This window comes from Emys orbicularis, chromosome 1 (genome assembly GCF_028017835.1).
Source record: "Emys orbicularis isolate rEmyOrb1 chromosome 1, rEmyOrb1.hap1, whole genome shotgun sequence".
NCBI classification, from domain to species: Eukaryota; Metazoa; Chordata; order Testudines; family Emydidae; genus Emys; species Emys orbicularis.
Genome location: NC_088683.1, coordinates 76,278,464 through 76,299,069, shown reverse-complemented (window position 1 = coordinate 76,299,069; position 20,606 = coordinate 76,278,464). Strand labels below are relative to the sequence as shown.

General features: G+C 38.1%; 1 protein-coding gene across 1 annotated transcript in view; it reads left to right on the top strand.

The window, feature by feature from the left end:
- PPP1R12A (protein phosphatase 1 regulatory subunit 12A) overlaps positions 1-20,606 on the top strand; it is a 213,876-nt gene that overhangs the window by 156,513 nt on the left and 36,757 nt on the right. The window contains exons 12-19 of the mRNA XM_065423865.1: positions 1,305-1,427; positions 5,218-5,385; positions 5,824-6,000; positions 13,281-13,371; positions 15,752-15,949; positions 16,145-16,316; positions 17,530-17,648; positions 20,387-20,452. Of these exons, the coding sequence (XP_065279937.1) occupies positions 1,305-1,427; positions 5,218-5,385; positions 5,824-6,000; positions 13,281-13,371; positions 15,752-15,949; positions 16,145-16,316; positions 17,530-17,648; positions 20,387-20,452 (1,114 nt within the window). The remainder of the gene's footprint in view (positions 1-1,304; positions 1,428-5,217; positions 5,386-5,823; positions 6,001-13,280; positions 13,372-15,751; positions 15,950-16,144; positions 16,317-17,529; positions 17,649-20,386; positions 20,453-20,606) is intronic.

Sequence of the window (20,606 nt, the reverse complement as noted above, 5' to 3'; positions counted from 1 at the left end):
TAACACTATAGCTGTATAAAGCCTTAGAAGACTCTTTTCACTTCTCCCTCTCTCTGAGCTTTGCTCTTGTCTAGGAAAACATACATGAGGTGAGAAAAGCAAAAGTTCTGGTGTAGACCTGTTGGAGTGGAGGGTTGAAGTGAGAAGACTGGTTGCTCATCTAGTCTCTTATAGATCAGTAGATTAACCAGAGATCCTCCTAAACTGCCCTGCAAAAGTCTTAACAGTTTTGAGAATATAGCAGTTTAGAAGGATCTCTGATTGGGCATCTTTTCTTTTTGGAGAGAGAATGCCGAAATTACACTGTACAAAGTAATAAATCATAGTTTTCAAACCCCCTACCCTCCAACCAATTCTTTTTACTTTGTTCATGATATCATAGCCCACACATGCATCACTGCCTTCTTTCCATCAAAATGGAAAAACATTATTTAAAGAAACTTCTTGCACAGGATTTTCACTCTTCGGTCTCAGGCTTCCAGTAGAAGACAGGGCTGAACTCCTTTAATTCAGGAGCTTTCGACTCGGAGGAAGTGAAGGCTAGCTAGTACATGAGACCCTACTGATGCCCTTTTACCAGTGCTTTTCTTTTCCCTGGACTTTTATTCAATTCTGAAGTTTTTAAACACAAAAACAAACTGATTTGTTTATTAATTTTCATGGTAAAGTTTCTAATTGACTTGTTTTGGGGGAGCTTGTGCTTCCTATGTACTGCAAGATTTGGCTGGAAATTCCTAGGGACTTAGGTAGTGATAGGTAATGTCACGTGGCAGTCCACTGGATGGTGGACATTGTAGGCCATATTGCCCGCTAGCCCACATTACCAGTGACTCAAAGGGCAAAACAGCTTTTGAACTAGGGGAGATACTCCAAAGAATGAGAAATCCTGGGAGACTGGCTTGGAGAAGCAAAATTACAGGTAAGTAGTTTTCCCTTGACTGCATTATGGTGTCCCAGTAGCATTAGACTCTTGCCCCTGTCATAAGAAGAAAAAACCAATGATGTCAACATGTAAAATATGACTATTAATTTGATATTTCTGGTTTCCCTTCTCTTCCATAGCCTCCTTTCATTCATGTGTTTTCTTTTATATGTCTATCAGTATTAACATGACTAGATATAGTAATTTATCTATAGGAGCTTTGAAATTTGCTAACTAAAAGGTAATATTATTGCTGTCTGCACAGGTATGCTTACTTTCTCAAGTCCCAATCCTGTATTTTTCCCCTCTTCTGCAATCCCCTTTAAAGAAACAAACAAAACTATCATAATACAAGCCTTACACAAATACAATCCTTTTACAGGGATTCATCTGCTAGCTCAATACGTAGTAGTGGTTCTTACACAAGAAGAAAATGGGAGGAAGATGTCAAGAAAAACAGCTTGAATGAAGTACCTACATCACTAAATACAAGTTATCAAAAAAGGTAAGGGCTGTGACCATGTGTATTGCTTTCAGCAAAATAAGTGAACAAATTGTTAGCTTGTGTTTAAGAAAAACTATTAAATGATTAATGCATTTTTTACCCTACAAGGACAGTTTTCAATTAAACAATGCCACTGTAAAGATGTCACCCTTTTTTTATCATAAAACAAAAATTAATTCCAAAATAATGCCGAGAGAGACTCCCAAAAGGAAGAGAAGTTAAAGTCCTTGTGGCGTAAGTTTATTCTTAAAACACACACACACACACACACACACACACACACACACACACACACACACACACACACACACACACACACACACACACACACACACCAAAAAAAACCCCCAATTACTTGTTTCACAAACAATTATTTTTTCTAAACATGATTTTACAAACCAGCTTAGAGTTGTGCATGTGAAGTAGGAATAGCAGTAATTACTATATTTAAAGTTGCATAAATTTTACCATTCTGCCATCCTGTTTGTTTGAAATTTCCAGATTTGGTAACTAATTATCCTAATACTAGGTGACTTTTTTTTAAATATTTGAATAAAATGGTTCAGCCTCTTCTTGTAAGTTTGAGGATGGTGGGGTAGAAAAATGGTTTTTTTGTTTTTTGTTTTGTTTTTTGTTTTTTGTTGTTTTTTTTTTGTTTTTTTTTTTGGACAAAGTTCTTGTGCCAATATTCCTAGGGATGGAACTATTTTAAAATTAGGCATGGCCGCAGACTTCATAGAATATAGACATATGCCTACTCTGGATTTTTTTTTTTTTTTTTAAAGAAGGTTCTTGATATGAATGAGATTTGACTCCATTGAAAATAACTATCCATGCATGCACAGTATACATTGCAGAGAGTTTTCTCGCAAAGGGCCAAGTCCTGAAAACGTACACATTAATAACTTTACTCAGTTGAGTAATTCCATTGATGGGACTACTCATGTGAGTAAAGTTACTCACGTCGGTAAGTGTTTGTATGATTGGGCCATAAGCATGTAAAGCTTATAGATTAAAAAAGGCTGTGCTACCCATGGATGTATGGATAACTAACTGCATGCTGAAATATGAAGGCAGGGGGCTGGACTCGATGACCTTTCAGGGTCCCTTCCAGTTCTATGAGATAGGTATATCTCTATATATTTGGGGGGAGGGATAGCTCAGAGGTTTGAGCATTGGCCGCTAAACCTAGGGTTGTGAGTTCAGACCTTGAGTGGGCCATTTAGGGATCTAGGGCAAAATCAGTACTTGGTCCTGCTAGTGAAGGCAGGGGGCTGGACTCAATGACCTTTCACAGTCCCTTCTAGTTCTAGGAGATAGGATATCTCCATTAATTTATTTAATTTATTTATTTTATGCTAATGGTGCAAAAGGTGGTGAGGTATATTTTGTCAGAGCCTTTTTCTTTGTCACTAAGATGCAAATCAGTGATTCCAATAGTGTGTAGCTGAATTGTTCCATATTATAGAGTATATCTTTCATGTTTTTCTTTAAAAGAAAAGAAAAACCTTTAATTTTTTTTAATGGAATTTAAGACAAAGGCTGCATAATCTTAGCAGTTGGAAAATGTCAAAGTTAGGGTTGTAGGAGCAACCTTTTGTGCATATGCATTATTGTATAGTTTTCATGCTATTTCTCATATGCAATCAGCTTTTTCTGTATCTGACCTATTCATGTAGCACTTTCTAATATCTTTTCATTCTTTTTTACTTGCACTGTTTTTATTATCATAGATGCTTTTTGAAAATGTTATCCTAAGTCCTGTTTTCAACAATGGTTTAAGCGCCATTGACTTTCAGTGAGGCTTAGGCTCCAAAGAGCCTAACTCACTTTTGAAAACCAAACTTGACCACCTAAGTCATTTAGGCACTCTTGAAAATTTTACCCAGTCTGGTATATCATTGAATACTTACATGTTTAGTTGTCATCTCTTTTAGGCATACTTTATTAATGTAGCAGCTCAGCCTTCCTTTGGTGCAATTCAGTGGTAAGACAGCTAACTGTGAATCTTATTTAACTTCAGACTTAGGTGTCCTCTTACATCTACACCAGCAAATTTTCAGTTTGTTCACTATTAGTTATCTGTAGTATGTTTAAAAGTGGCTAACTATATATTACTAGTAATAGTATTTATTAATCTATCCAGTGCCTAAAGTATAGTAAATTCTTGAGAGAATAAGTAAGACAAAGTTCCTCACCCAAGAACACTTATAATTTAATTTTAAACATAGTACAACTAGTTGGAGTAGCAAACAGTTGGGGGGTAGGTGTGGTGAATGAAGTTACAATAATATTATGTGCTTGCTTAAATTCATTGTGTGCATATTTTGATACTGTTGCTGGCTTAAAAAAAAATTTGCTGGAGCGAGTGTTCCAGTGGGAGAAGGGCTGAAGGGAGGGGATGAAAATAATAGAGGCTGGTTCTCTGGCAAACATAGAATACAGCATGATGCTGCACATGTATATTTTAAGTTGTTGAAAAAGCTTCTGTATTGTGGCTTAGATTCTCTGCTGCACAGAGCTGCAGTGGGCTCTCTCAAGGAGCTGGTTATGGTTACAGCTCACTGAATCTCAGGGAGGATCTGCTTGCTTTGAGCCTCAGCATAATTTAAAGCAGCCTGGTTGCTGCTCCAGCTTCTGCCTTCCTGCTGTGATCCCACAGGGTTCCCACACCAGGACTGAGTGGGGGCTTAGTGTGCCAGCTTGGTACCATTTGAGAGCTCCCCACACTAGCAGCATTCTAAGATGGGCAGCTCCAGCTGCTTTCTGGCCCCTTTTGTGTAATTCAGGCAGCCCAAAGGGGCCAGTAAACAAATCAGAATGTGACACCTATATTGCTATTGCTTGAGAAATAGCATGAGATCATGCAGCTGAAGACTGTATTATATTCCATCTGCACAAGGGGTAGAGTTCAGATTCTTTAAGTTGGTAATTCCTGCGTTCTTAATGTACAACTTTTATATTCTTTTATCATAGGTTTCTTTGTATGCAAATTTAACAGCTGTAGAAGAATAAAAAATCCAGAGTAGTCATGGCAAACTGACAGTACTCATACTATTGTGTTGCAGTAGTGTGACAGTCTGTAGAGCCCATGAGGGTATGGAGCTACTAAGTTCAGGCACAGAAAAAGCATATCTGATCACAGTGCTTTCAACTCTGCTATGCAGAATGAGAAGTTCAGGGACAGTTGTGTGGGAACCTTTGTGTTCTTTTCTTCCTCCTGACCTCTTTTTCCTCTCTACCCCTTGAAATATTGAGATGAAAGGGGGAGTGTTAGAAAGAGAGTTAGAAATAGAGTGGCGTAATATTTCTGAGCTACGATGGAGCAAATCCACACAGAGCTTGAAAAGAGAGGCAGCAGATATGAATAACTGAGAATGTTGCTGGCATCTGTGTGTATGGATATTGGAGAATCCATTGAGATGAGTGATGCAGTAGTCGAAGAATGAGGCAGTGAAGATGATGAGGACTTCGGCAGAGGCAATTGAAACACAACTACATATATTTAAGCCTATGGGGTGGTGATATTCTGTCTCCAACTCTGCCTGAGTAGCAGAAGAAAAGTCCAGGATTAAGGATGACTCTCAAGTTACAGCATTGCAGGCTGAAAGAGGGGCTGAGTAAAGGGAAATAGGAATGCAATTCCAATTTGAAAATGTTCCTTTTGCCCAAAAAACGTGTCTGAGATGAGGTCATGTGTTTTAATTAGTCACTTCGTAGCTTTATGACGTCTTTATGTGCAAATATAAATGATACAAACACAACCTATATAAATGCCTCTCGCCCTCAGTGGCTCCTTTGGTAGAAGACAAGATGACTTGATTAGTTCTCATGTTCCAAGTACTACGTCAGCACCAACAGTTACCTCTTCAGCTGGTCTTCAGAAAAGCCTGCTTTCCAGCACAAACACTACTACAAAGATTACAACGGGTTCTACTTCAGCAGGTGTACAAAGCAGGTAAGGGCATCAACACACTGTGTGTCAAATCGACTGTGTGCTTATGTATGTGCATGCTTTTTTTGTTTAGTAGGTCATGGGGCTCTGGATTTTTTCATTTTCCTCTTAAATTTGTTTAAACATATACAATTTGGCTCAAAAATAATTGTGGATGGCTTTCGCTATTAAGTGGCAGCTATGCATGTCTGTAAAAGAATAAATTGAGTGCTAGAAGGGTAAAGAATAATAAAGTTCAAGCAGTGTGAACTGTTTAACTTTGAATTTATCTAATTTAATGGCTCCAGGTGAGCTTCATATTTCATAGCAGAGAAATTTCTCCATTTGTTCTTTTAAAAAAATCCATCCCTCAACTTACATGTTATCTGCTGTTTAGTAAAGTGCTTTCATTGTTTAGCGTTTCCTTTTCTCTTTTTTGTGTTGCTGCTTGTGATGCGATAGTACCTCAAATCGTTTGTGGGCTGAGGATAGTACTGAGAAAGAAAAGGACAATGTTCCTACAGCAGTGACCGTTCCTGTTGCGCCATCTGTTGTAAATGCTACAGCTACTACCACAACCATGACTACAACTACTTCTGGCACTGTGTCCTCCACGTCAGAGGTCAGGGAGAGACGGAGGTGTGTAAAGGTCCTGCGAGTAATGGTGCTATTACACAAAATGATCGTTTTCTTATTTATAAAAAAGTGCAGTAGTTAATTGTAAATCAGCTAGTACAGTAAGTGAAGCAATACTTGTCTGTTTACTAACTGTACTGAAACAGCTATCAACATGATACAGATTTCATTAACCTTCCAAAAACTGTTTTGAAAGAAACTTCCAAAGAATCTCACAAAATATCTTAAACTAAAGATAACATTGTGAGTTATGCTCTTTCATGTTACTTCTATTTTGTTTTGCCCTTGAATTATAATGTAGATTTTTGGCATAGGTTACTTTCAGGTTTATATATCTGTTCTTTGCTTAACGGTTCACCTAAAAAAAAAAAAAAAAGTCCCAAATACCTGTAGTAACACTGTGGAAAGATTTCTAAATGGGGGGTAGGGAGGGAAGAAACTGGTTGACAACTGAAGTGATTAAAATAGCACAATGAACTTTGTAGTAAGTAATTACCCTTACTAATATAAATATAGAAGTATCTCAATAACCATACACTGAAATAAGAAGGCATTGTGTAGTATTTATTTCAGTTATTAGTGTGTATGTCTGATCGCATAGAGATACAGAACATTGAACCAAACATTCTTTGTGATGTCTATATCTCACGCAGAATCAAGCCTACCAGCCCAGATCAACAAAGTTGGGCTTGTGGTACTGTGCTAAAAATAGCTGCGTTAGACAATGCTTTAAAGTTGCAGCTTGGGCTCTGAAGTCCACACCCTTCTCTAGGTTTCATGGTAGCACAAGTTTGCGAGCCAAAGTCTGTTGACCTGGGAGGCTTGCTGCTATAAGCTGCATAGAAATACCTTGAGGGCTAGTCTACACTAGAAGCGCTACAGCAGCACTGATGCAGTTGCATTGCTGTAGCGCATCTGGTGAAGATATTGTCTGCTGACGGGAGAGAGTTCTCCCGTTGGCATAATAAAACCACCTCCTCAAGAAGCAGTAGCTATGTTGGTGGGAGACATAGCACTGTCTACACTGGTGCTTAGGTTAGTGTAACTTGCGTTGCTCGGGGGATGGCTTATTCACATCCGTGAGCAACATAAATTATACCGACATAACCTGTAGTGTAGACAAGCCCTAAATATTTATCTTCAATATGTAATCACATACTACTTTCTCTTTGGAAAATAAAAGGTCTAGGGAAATTCAGAAATCAAGCTCTCTAGTTGCAAATGTAATGTAATTGATGTTTAGCATTCACAACAGGTGGAAAACTGGCAGGAGAAACCTAGGTCCTTCTGGTTTACTACACCAGAATATACCACATGGCAGACATGCTAATTTTGTGATTTAAACTTGGGACAATTTTTAATCTGTCTTCCCCACTTTGACATTGGAGGCATCTGGGGGAATGATGTGGCTCACAAGCCATTTTGTAGTAAGCACTACTTTGCATATGTATTTTTCATAAAGTAGCATGGTTGCTGCAGGCAAAGTGTCTGTCACATAAAATTCATATAAATAAATGCAAGCAATGTAAAATTAGTGGAAGTATCGCTCCCAGTAAAGAAAACCTTCTATCACAACAGTTTGAATTTTAAACTGTTACTGTAACCACTGAAAGTCTGTTATGGACTGAAAAAAACAAGGAAATTCAGAGTTAAGGCTGTCACTCTGTCATTCACTCTTACTAGTGTGTCTAGGTATTGCACATATATTACATAAGATCACAATATCCACTGTTAGATTTCTGCAAGTGGACTGAATTTCTTTGATTTTTAATTATATACTGGCCAAAAGATTTGGTGCAATGTAAAACTGTTTTAAATGAAAAGTGTTGATTGTATGTGTAGTGCATAGCTTGCTAAATATTAAAAAAAATATAGTGACTTAGTCCATATTAATACACAAAATGTCTGCAAAATCTTACTTGAAAAGTAAACCCATTCAAAGCTATTCTAGTGCCTAAACAAACAGTGCATTTTGGGGCAAATTGAAGTAGTGAAAGTGTTCATCTGTAACTAATTTTTAAAAAAGATTGGGAACAAAATAGGGAAGAGTGGGACAAAAATACTCTCTCAGATAAATCTTTATGCAATTGTAATCTGTCACACATTTTTGCACACAGAATTATAAGCCTATAAAAAGGATTCTAGTGGTATGGGATCTTTTCCATTATAGGTATATTAGCAGTAACAAATACTAGTATAGTAATTGCAGGCTCTAGGGCTTTGTCTAGACTAGAGGTTTATCTACCTGGGAAGTTACACCAGTATAATTATACCAGTGTAACTCCCTGTCTGAACACTCTTGATCAGGTGTATGAGTGGCTTTTTTCTGGTTTAGTTTAAACCATATTCAAAGTGACTAAACGAAGGTGCAAAATGATGATGGTTTGATTGTTTGATGTGCAAAGAGATTCAGGTCCAAACCAGTAATATATATGTACGTGATGCCTTAAAGGAGCAATTTCACAAAGCTAAAAACAGTTGTCAGAACAGCTGGGAGAAAATTTAAACAAAAAGTGTCAATGATAACTGGCAATTGTTTGAGAACATTTTACTATAGATGACCAAAAATCTGCAATTGTGAAAGAAGGCTACGCTTGTTTAAAAACAAAAACAGCCACAACATAACACCAACCTGACTTGGAAATGAGGTCTGAAAGAAGATATCTCATGTGTGAGAGAGTGAGAATGGAAGGAAGGAAAACCTGAGGGCAATTAATGTGAACAGGAACCTAGGAATTTTAGAAAATAGATAAGGAAAGCAAAAAGGACAAATAAATCTATGGCTAGCAGAGTTAAGGACAATAAGGAGTTATTTAATTATATTAGGAACAAAAAGAATCCTAACAGTAGTACTTTACTAGATGGAAATGGTAGAATTGTCAGTAATAAAAGTCAGAAATGTTGGATAGATATTTTTGATATGTATTTAGGAAAAAGCCAGATGAGGTATTTATATCATGATGAAATACTTTCCATTCCAACAGTAACTCAGGAAGATGTTAAACAGAAGCTAGCAAAGTTAGATATTTTTAAATCAGCAGGTGGGATGACTTGCTTCCAAGTGCTCTAAAAGAGTTGTCCAGCGAGCTCTCTGGACTGTTAATGTTGACTTTCAGTAACTATTGCAATACTGGGGAAGTTCCAGAGGACCAGAAGAAAGCTAATGTTGTACCGATATTATAAGAGAGTAAACAGGATAACCTGAGTAATTATAAGCCTGCCAGTCTGTCATCTCTTCTGGGCAAAATAATGGATGGCTGATATGGAACTTAAAGAATTAGAGGAAGGTAATGTAATTAATGCCTGTCCGCATGGGTTTATGGAAGTCAAACTTCATATCACTTTTTTTTTTATGAGAATACAAATTTGGTTGATATAGTACACTTAGCCTTCTGTAGGGCACTTTACTTGGAACCGCATGACGTTTTGATTAAGAAATTAGAAAGATGCAAAATCAACATGGCACATATTAAATGAATTAAAAATAGGCTAACTGTTAGGTCTCAAAATATAATTGTAAAAGGGAATCAAATGGTGTGTTTTTAGAGAGATTCCACAGGGATCCATTCATAGTCCAACACTATTTAACATTTTCATCAATAAAGAAAACGTAATATCATAACTGATAAAGTTTGCAGATGACACAGATTGGGGAAGTGGTAAATAACGAAGAGGACAGGTCACTGATACAGAGGTATCTGGATTTGGTAAGCTGGGCGTAGACAAACAATATGCATTTCACTAAAGTCATACATCTAAGAATAAAGAGTGTAGGCCATACTTGCAGGATGGAGTACTCTGTCTTGGGAAGTAGTGACTGAAAAAGACTTTGAGGGTCCTGGTGGGTAATCCGATGAACATTAGCACTTGTGCATCGCTAATTCAAGATTGCTAACATGGGACTTGTCTGCACTTGAAATGCTACAGAGGCACGACTGTAGCTGTGCCACTGTAGCACTTCAGCATAGATACTACCTATGCTTATGGGAAGGGTTCTTCTGTTGGCATAGGTAATCCACCTTCCCAAGAGATGGTATCTAGGTCAATGAAAGAATTCTTCCATCGACCTAGCACTGTCTACACAGAGACTTAGGTTGGCTTAACTACGTTGCTCAAGGTTGTGGAGTTTTCGCACCCCAGAGCAACGTAGCTCGGTCGATCTAATTTTCTAGTGCAAACCAGTCCACAATTTGAAACACTACTTAGCATCTAGTGTAGAAGCAGTTTAACACCTTTAAAATCTTGTTAGCTTATTGGTCTAATCGGGGGAAGCCCAGAGTAGAGCCTGGCCAGCTAAGACAATTTTTAAGGTGATATAAAACACGTATGCTGGTGGGTGGGTGGGTGTGTGTGGGGGGGTGTTTTTAAAAATGTTAACTAACATGCTAAAATCCTAGTGTAGACATGGCAGTTTGTGTTTTAGCATGTGTTAGCCAACCGAGGTAAACCCTAGGGACTTTTAGTGTGGCCACAGCCTCCTGGGTGCTGATGGGGGTGGGGGAGGGGGTGGTAAAGTAGTGGCCCCATCCCCAGGGCTGCCAGCAGGGGTTGGTCTCTTCTACATTAGAATTTTAACATTTGTTACCTAATAAGCTAAAAATATGTGGTTTTCCTGATGAAGGCAAGGTCTAGGTATTTCCAAACACGTTAGCTAGCCCAGTTTTTAAAAAACAAAACACCTTTTTTCCTAATCTAGACTAGGCCTCGCTATCTAGCAAAGGAGAAGAGCTACCAAAAATACTACGTGGATGGGAAATGAACATTCTTATGGATAGTATTTTATAGATGTTACATAGCAGGACGGAGGGCACTTGTAGAAATAGCTATTTTTGTATATATTAGGGCAAATTTGTCTTTGTTTTTAATCTGTCTGTTGGTAAAGTAGAGGTAGAACATGGGTGATAATCCAATATTAGTTTGTGCAATTATTTGGTTTTTTTAAAAGATGGAACATCCTCTCAAAAATGTTGTTAAATAATTTTAGTATTTTCAAATTGGCCGTCATCTCATTAATTTAAAGAGCTGTTCTTAATGATGTTTGTAGCGAGTGGTCTCCCAAAAGTAAAGGAATGTTTCCAACATTAACAAATATGTTCTTTACAAAAAAGCTAATAAAACATAACCAACCGTTTTGTATACAACATCAGAAAATGTGATGGTAGCTAAGTCATTATTGTGAAAGATGGATAAACTGACCAGTTTTGGGACCCAGAATGGTTCAAGGCTGCACAGTTTGTTGTCCTCAAACTTTGAATGCAGGATATATAATTTGTGAATAGAACTTTGTTTCAAGGCCTTCATTTTTGGTTGCATCTCAGCTTTTTTTCCAACTTTGTTACTCTAAAGATGCTAAAATATACTTGATACTTTTAAATAACTATCAGTTTTACACAGCAAAGAACTGATTATTAATAGGTCTAGCACTGATTTATTATCCTGTAATAGAAAATCAGCAGTTGCATTAAGATTTTTAATGGGATCATTATAGTTTTATAGATAATTCAGTAAGGGGCAAATCCTGTGTCCACAGCTGAGGAGGCCTCACTTGTAGTTGAACCGATGCTGTTCTGCTGCACAAAGGAGTTAGGAAGATGCTTGTGGGAGAGGGGGATGCAGGGAGCATAAACTCTGGGCCCAGCTGATCCATGTGTCAGAACGTAGCTCAGCATGAGGACCCAGAAAGTTCAGGGTGGAAATGGCTTCACATATTTTGGCACCGCCCCGTGCTGTGATTGTGGAGGCTTTGGCCAGCCTCTACCACAAGTGAGAGCAGCTTTGAGGGCTGGATTAATTTGTGCTGAGCTGCCTGGACTAATTTGTATTGAACTGCCAACAGATTCTGTGGTCTATTAAAGCAGCTGGAATAGCAGGGTTGTGAGAGCACCCAAGCAAGCCACCTGCCCCACGGGCTTCTGATGGAAGCGGTCAAGGGTTGGCGTAGTGTACACCTGCAGAGAAGTCTCCCTGTACATAGGAGATATTCTTTTGGGGCCCTTGTGATGGTTTCAGAACTCTTTTACGCAATCAGAGCTAGTGTAAAGGAGCCGTGGAGCATCCATAAATTGGGTCCCCCCTATGTGCAGGGGTCCCTGTATGGTAATGCACAGTGGGCTGTACATGTACAGGCTAAGGGAAAGGAAGGGGTGGGATTTGAGGATCTGCGTCTATACAAATTGTCCTGTCCTCCTTTGCAGGGCATGAAAGGGCATGCCATTCAAATCTGAGAAAGTTGAAGCCTCAAAAGCAGAAATTCATTTAATGGCTTTAGGATAGAGCACTCAAATTTATATATGAAACAGAATCTCTCATGAAAATAATTCAGAAAACTTTGTTCTCTTCCCCCAGAGTTAGAGAGGAGTGCTAGTTTTAGATCTTGTGTCTTGTAAGACTACTTGGGAGTTTTAACTGCCATGGATTTTTGGGGAGGTTGATTAGTCATGAGGCCAAGTGTTATGTTTTAATGTTTTGTTTTGCTTGGCAACATGGCTAAAAATCTATTACTTAGAGGCTGTTGTTCTAGATTTTCGTATGATCTTTGCTTTTATAAAATGACTACAAACCTGTAATACTGAAAAAAGACAATATTTCACTAACCTATAGCTATATTCAGAGTAGACTAAAGTTAGGGGAATAGCAAAGTCGTATATGAAATAGATTTGCTTGGTAACAATGCTACCTAATCAGTGCTAAATATGGTTTGTATCTGAAGTTTTCCAAATTCATTTACTGAGCAATCACGTACTCTGCGTTTTTAATACTCTGAGACAATAGATGGCATAGTAGGGCTTTCCTTTAATAGCCATATTCTTTACAATAGGCATATAAAATGCACCTTAAAGCTTCAGTCACTCATATATACCTACACACTGTATATCGGAGATACTCCACCCTTGTTTTAGCAGACTGGTAGAATACCAAAATAGTTTAAGGAAGTGGTATTGGGAGAAAATGGCAAAATGAGTTTACTGTAAATAAGAAAATTGACTGGTTAGGATATTGTCTAGATCAGTAGTGCATTTTGGTGATATAATTCTGATATAACACTTAAAGATTAACTGGCTATAAATATGCTGAGATTTATTCAAAATACAGTTCTGTATGTCTTGCATTTTCAAAGACAGATTTAGGTATCTAGTTACATTATGTAGAATTTAGTTTTGGGGTTTCTTATAATTGCATTGATTTTCAATCATATCACATTGCAAATGTTCATTTCTTTAACCATTTAATGCATTGTGCAAAAATTAGTGGTTATTAAATATTATTTTAATTTTACTCTTTAGATCATACCTCACTCCTGTTCGGGATGAAGAGTCTGAGTCCCAAAGAAAAGCTAGATCCAGGCAAGCAAGACAGTCCAGAAGATCCACACAGGTAGTTTTTTTGTTGTTTTTTCATTTATAAACACATAAATTGGTGCCAAACTCTGCAATAACCTCATAATTTTCACAGTAAAACTTCAAATACAGTGACCATTCTCCCCAGTGTAAACTCAGTACATACCATCAGATAAAATAATCCACACTGCAAACAACAACACCTCTCCAAATTTTAAAGCTCTTCCTCTCAAAATGTTTGGGAGAAAAGATGGGCCTTCCAGTGTGCCCTTAAGGTTAACAGATGCAGACTGAAGGGAAGCAAGCAGAGGTTTCCCCACAGAGTGTATTCCTGAAAGCCTCTTCCTGTTATATAGCAAAGTGGCTCCAGTTGAACGTCTTTATTGATTTCAGCTGTGACAATATGACATGCCTGGATAATTGGATCCCAAGCTATTTAGACCTTTAAAACCAACACTTTGAATTCCACGAGGAAACTTACTGGTAGCCATTACATTGTCTGAAACACAGTGCAATGTGCTCCAGGCTTGAAACTCTATTTAAGAAGCAGGCCTGGCATATTATATTTGCTTCAGTTTCTGAATGGTCCCTTGGTTGAAGTGACAGACCTGGATCTGTGGCGTGTTCCACATCAAAGAGAAAAATTCAAGCTAGTATGCCTAGAAGTAGATTGGAGCGGGGAGGGGGAGAAGTGCTCTTTGAACATCTAGGACTAACCCAAGATCTAAACACTCTGTAGTTTTGTGTATGTCTTTTACAAATACACCTCTACCTCGATATAATGCTGTCCTCGGGAGCCAAAAAAATCTTACCGCGTTATAGGTGAAACCGCATTATATCAAACTTGCTTTGATCCACCAGAGTGCGCAGCCCCGCTCCCCCCGGAGCACTGCTTTACCGTGTTATATCGGGTCGCGTTATCTCGAGGTAGAGGTGTAATAGTTGCGCACTCTGATTTCGGGCACTGATACAATCTTTCAGCTATTTCTCCCAAGCCAACAACAAACCGTATCATCATCTTATCTGGATTGACTGGTAGCCAGTTGCAACTCCTCTAATCCCTAAACATCATATAGTCCCTAGTATACGTGTTCCAATTCTCTAGCCCATACCAAATGTGAAAGAGAGACAGATCTGGGAGTCCTCAGTATACTGAATATGTTGCAGCCCACATCCTTTCGCTAACTCTTCCAGTATCCTCAAATACACATAAAACACAGAGGAAGACCAAATAGACAGCTCTGGTACCCCCACATGAATGCCCTAAAGGCAGAGGAACAATTGTCCACAATTACCATTTGAGTCCACTCAAAAAGATAGCAGCAGAAACACCAAAAAGTGACTCGATCCACCCCTGTTAGAGTCTGCTGACAGATTGAAATGATTCAGCAAGGTTGCTTTAACTTAATCCAGGGCTAGGAAGAAATAATCAAATAATATAATCATTGCACTTTATAATCTAAAACCAAACCTATAATCAGATTGACTAAAGTCAAGAGAATCTGTAAATTGAAGAAACTATCGGAGCTACCCTACCACAAGCCTGTCCATGCCCTTCCCTGGAAAAGAGAGAGTTGACAGCAAGATGATCTTTTTCAAGAGCTGGCTTCATGAAAAGAGGCCACACAACAGTTTCTTTAAGAACAGCTGACACAATGTCTTCTGTAGGGTAACGTTGACCGTCTCCATCAATGCTGGACACAATAGGTCCAGCTCACATATGCTAGTCCTAGTCCCACCTCGCAGGTGGCATCATCAGAATTTCAGTAAGTCACACTGGCTGAAACCCGAGAAGAGAAGACCTGGCATTTCCTTGAGGTGTTCTGTTTCCATAGCAGTAGACAGCTTACTCCGGCTCAGATAATTTTATCTTCAAAGTAACATGAAAATTCTTAAGGATAAATGTCAGCCTATTCAGGTAAGCAGAAACCACTGTGAGGAAATGTAAGGGTATTAAGTGCTGCAGGCATGATTTTTTTCATCTGTGCTGAGTACCCACAACTCCAGTTGTAGTCAGTGGAATGTCTGAAGGCTCAATGCCTCTTAAATTTAGCCGTCTAACACATGAATACTGCTGTATTTTCATAAACTTTCTCTCTAAAGTATTAATAGTGCTTATAATATAGTGAAAAAGATCTAGGGTGGAATTTTCAAAAGTGCCTACATGATTTAGGAGTGTAATATCCCATTGAAAATCATATCACAGAAGCAGCAGCCATTGTTGATCTACAGTTTAGCAGGCACGTGTTGAGGGTACAGAATGAAGAGTAAGTTTTGTTAATTGCAAAATGCAAGAAACACTCCAGAGTTAAAAACTTTAAATCTATTTTAGGAGTTTATAGACTGGCCAAAATAGTAAAAACTGTTAGTGACACCTATTGAAATGTTGCTTTTTGCTTCTGTTTTTTTTCCCACAGGGTGTAACACTGACTGATCTTCAAGAAGCTGAAAAAACTATAGGAAGAAGTCGTCCTACACGAACCAGAGAACAAGAGAATGAAGAAAAGGAGAAGGAGGAGAAGGAAAAACAAGACAAAGAAAAACAGGAGGACAAGAAGGAATCAGAAACTAAAGAAGATGACTTTAGACAAAGATATTCCAGAACTCTTGAGGAGGTATCTCAGACTCTTCCTTTTAAGTGGTGTAATTGGTATAAATCTTAATTTTTGTTTGGTGGTACTAAAATTATAGTAGGCTTAAGTTTTCTTTACTTATTTAAATGTCTTATGTTAATATCCTGTATGATGGGTATTTTTATCTGTGTCCTTTTAATCTTTGGAAATTAATATTTACTTTTTTCTGCTGAACAGCCCTATCATCGCTATAGGCCAGTTTCAACTACAACTCCAACTACTTCATCATCCTCTTCGCTTTCCACCTCCACTAGTTCTCTTTCTACTTCAAGTCAAGTAAACAGACCAAACAGCCTTATAGGTATAACTTCTGTTTATCCCAGGAGTGGAACAAAAGAAAATGAGAGAGGTAAGACTATATGTTTTGACTTTTTTCTTTCCTTATTTATTAGAGGATCTTTTGTCTCTACAGAGGGTCTTAAACTGCATGTGTTATGAGGTAAGGGATTTCTTAACGCCACTTTAAGCATCGCTGCCTCCCTGGGATCATTATCTTCTGAAGCAACTGTCTTCAAGTGGTGCCTCCCAATATATAATACTTTATTTCCCTCTATCGTGAAGTGATCCTGAATTTGGGTCAGATTTCCATAATACTATGTTGCAATTCTGTGAGTTTGGTGAGAGGAAAAGAATGCTGTTCAAGGAAGCCAAAATCAAAGCAAAGGGATGCTTTCACCTTGAATGTTTTGTTTTATTTTTTTCTATCTCATCCTTGGTTCATCTTTTAACAGATTCATTTTAAAACCGTGAAGATTGGAAGCACTGAAAATAAGTTAGTGTAGTGCTTACTACAGTGCCTGCTGGCTGTGTATGAGTTGTTGTATTAATAGAAGGGTAAATAAATAGTTAAAAATACATTAAAGGAAGTAAATGTTTTGTTTGTGCAACCGTGAATAATACTTATTTTGCTGAAAGCATGTGAGAGATGGAAAATCAGAACTCAAAAGTGAGAGAGTTTGTCAGTAAGGCCAATGCTGAACTGAAACTAAATTTCCATTAAGGAAGACAGAAACCCGTAGCACAAACTTAATGAAATCCAGGAAATTTCAGTACATTGTCCGAAAAGAGAGATTTTTTGCAAAGAAAGCTTAAACGAACATATGTCAATTGCACTGAATTCTTGATGCTATAACTAAGGAAATATTTATGTGAGGAAGTGTGACCAGGTATTCTTTTATGCTTGTTTCTCTTGAGTCAGATGTCCCCGTAATAAAGTAGGCAGAAGTTTTAAAGCTTGAATATTAGAACCAACTTCTAGATTGTTGTCAGAAATATTAGTATTATATTGAAATATTTTGGTTAAGTGGCTGAAGTAGAATGCTACAGAAAGCAATTGGGAAATACAAAATACTTGCCAGACCACTTTAATGGTATTTAAACAATATTATTGTTATTATTAACAATATTTCACAACTGTGTTCTGAGCAGATGTATGTTACCACATAATTTATAAAACTGGCTACTGAGCTTCTTGCTCCAGCACCTGTCAGATTAACATGTAAGTTGTATATTACAGAAGGTCACACGATTTCTGTGTCATATTTAAAAAATGTTATTAACAGAAGGCCGGAAAAAAGAAGAAGAAAAGGAAGAAGATAAATCACAGTCAAAATCAATAAGAGACAGGCGGCGACCAAGAGAAAAACGAAGATCTACAGGAGTTTCCTTTTGGACTCAAGATGTGAGAAACTGCTTAAAACAACTAAAACATGTCTATTTCACAGCATTTAGAATTCATATAAAATTACCACATAAAACTCTAAGCTATACCCTATTACTTTAATCAGTGTTTCTCAAACTGGGGTCCGCAGACCGCCAGGTACTCCGGGGGTCTGTGGGCCCCGCTGATCAACTTCTCCCCCTCCCTCTCTCAACTCCTCCCTTCCTCCCAGCACCTCCTTCGCACTGGGGAACAGCTGTTCAGCAACGTGCAGTAGGTGCTGGGAGGGAGGAGGAGGAGCGGGGATGGGACATGCTTGGGGGAGGGGGTGGGGAAGAGGAGGGGCAGGGGTTGTCCGGGAACAGGAAGAGGTGGGGTGACGGGGGGGCCTTGTGGGGAAGGGTGGAGTGGGGGCAGGGCCTTGGGGCTGAGCAGGGAACTTGGGGTCCATGAAAAATTTCAAATAAAAATGGGGGTCCTCGGGTTGCCAAAGTTTGAGAACCACTGAGTTATGATTTAATATGATTTTCTGGAAAACACAGGAAATGCAACATCATGAGATGGATTCAACTATGCCCATACTAGTGGGTTCTTCCAAAAATAATTGCAAACTTGCTTGTAACATGTTTTTCTCTATATAAAATGTGTTAGCATGTTGGAATAGCATGGATTGTTGAGGTCTATATTGTCTGGGATTTCTTCCCAGGCCATTTAGATTAGTAATACATAGAATGAGATGACCAATGTATAGGTCGTCATTCCTTTTGCACGAGTGTGGCCACACCAGTTGTTAAACCCATAGGCCTATCATGCTTAAAGTGACTTTTGCTGATGTGCTCAGATATAGTTCTGTATAGGTCTACAAGCTAACGGAGTCTACTTGTAGAGTGCAGGTAAACAATGAGAGCAGCAGTAACTTGGGTTCAGATTTAAACACATCTAAATTGGGGTGTATTATCATTCATTTAGAAAACACCTTATTTTGAAGGGACAGTAACATTTCCACGCAGTGCGCATATCAAATTATTATAATGAAAAAGAATTCTAAAACACATAGATGATCATGATACGATAGGGACAAAGAAGACAGCTTTCATTAACCAGAATCATTTAACTTTAATCTACTAGAATTCTTTGAGCAAATAGTAGATTAAAGAAAACCAGCTGACAACACATTTGTACTTTTTTTTAAGCCTTTGACAAAGTCGGTCTGTCACAAGAGGCATTTAAGAAAACTAAGTCATGGTATAAGAGGTAAAGTATTGACATAGTTTAGAAACTGGCTCAGAAACGAAGTGTTGGAATAAATGGTCGATATTCAACATGTCAAATGGTTCACATAAAGTTCTCCTAGGAATCTGGGTAGGATCAATAGGTAAAAAACAAATAATTATTTTCACTTACTCTATTTGTACAGTGTCTAGCACAGTTAGTTGAGGCACCAAATGTTACTGTAATACAAATAATATGCCTTCTGGATTGCATACATGGCATGGGTTTTGAGAATAAGAGAGAAAAGAAATTGAGGATAAAATTCAGAAGAGCCTGATAGGCCCATTCTCTCCTGGATTTCCTACCTTGATTTTAAAACAAGGCCCCTCACTCCTTTGAAGAAGCTTGTAGAACTGGTATATAAAACAAATACCTTCCCTGTCCAGCCTATTAAGATAGTCCAGAGAAGAGAGCCCTGACCTTAGCCACTGTCCCAGAGTTGTTTGTGATGTGTTTAAAACGCTTCTGACCTAAAGTATTGTCATTTTAGAATGATACTTACACAATTAAAAAAAAAAAAAAGTTCATGATCCTTCAAGTGCAGTTGAACAAGTGTCTAATGGGCAAGAATAGATATCTCTTATATCCAGCTGTTTTGGTGCCAGATAATGTTAACATGGGTAGTTTCACAGTTGAGAAACATAAGCAATGATGATCAATTGAGAACAAAATTTCCTCCCTCTTCTTAGTCTACATGCTTAATTTGTGAGAAGTAGATCCATTATCCTGTACTCTGCAAATTACTGTGTATTTATAATTGAAAGTAATTAAGATAAGTGAATTCAGAGCAAATTAACAAGAAGGCCTATACTCCCAATGGTGGGATTGGTTGCCTTTTCCTTTTACTTCTAAAAATAAGTGTTTAAATGTCACTGTTGGAAAGTGTTTCCTTATGCTAACTGTATAATCCCACTTTCTTCCATTATATATCAGTCTAGTACTGAAAATATCTACTTGTTCAATGTTTCTGCCATTTTGTTTTGTTAAACAGAACAAAGCCATCCAGGAATGTTATGGGATACTTTTGGAGAAATTCTTGTCCTTGTGTTTGCTTCTGTTTCTTTTATACAAAATAGATTTAATTCAAATAAACTCTGGACAAATCTACACTACAGAGTTACATTGGCACAGCTGTACCGATGCAACTGCACCATTGTAGCGCATTTAGGGAAGACATTGTACACCGACAGGAGAGCGCTCTCCCATCGGCATAATTACTCCACCTCTGCAAGAGGCAGAAGCTATGTCGGTGGAAGAGCATCTCCCGCCGACATAGCACTGGTGTGGACAGCGCTTAGGCTGCTGTAATTTGTGTCGCTCAGAGGGGTGTCTTTTTCACACCCTTGAGGAATGTAAGTTACATCAACTTAAGCAGTAATGTAGATCAGCCCTCTGTCTTGAATTTTGACCTTAGAAATATAAAATGTTTAAAAACTCTCAATAGCATTTCAAAAGTTTACTATTTTTATTACTATTATTTTCTCCAGAGTGATGAAAATGAACAGGAACACCAGTCTGATTCAGAAGAAGGAACAAATAAGAAAGAAACCCAGGTAATGTTGGGTATTTTTAATTCAGTTGTGATCTCTTGAGACAGATTTTATGTTTTAATTTTCTTTCATTGCAGTTAGATTCGGTTATAAGAACACATCTGGTGGGGTATCTTTTGAATCATGGCATGTTGGCATGTTTCAGTACCCGTTCCTT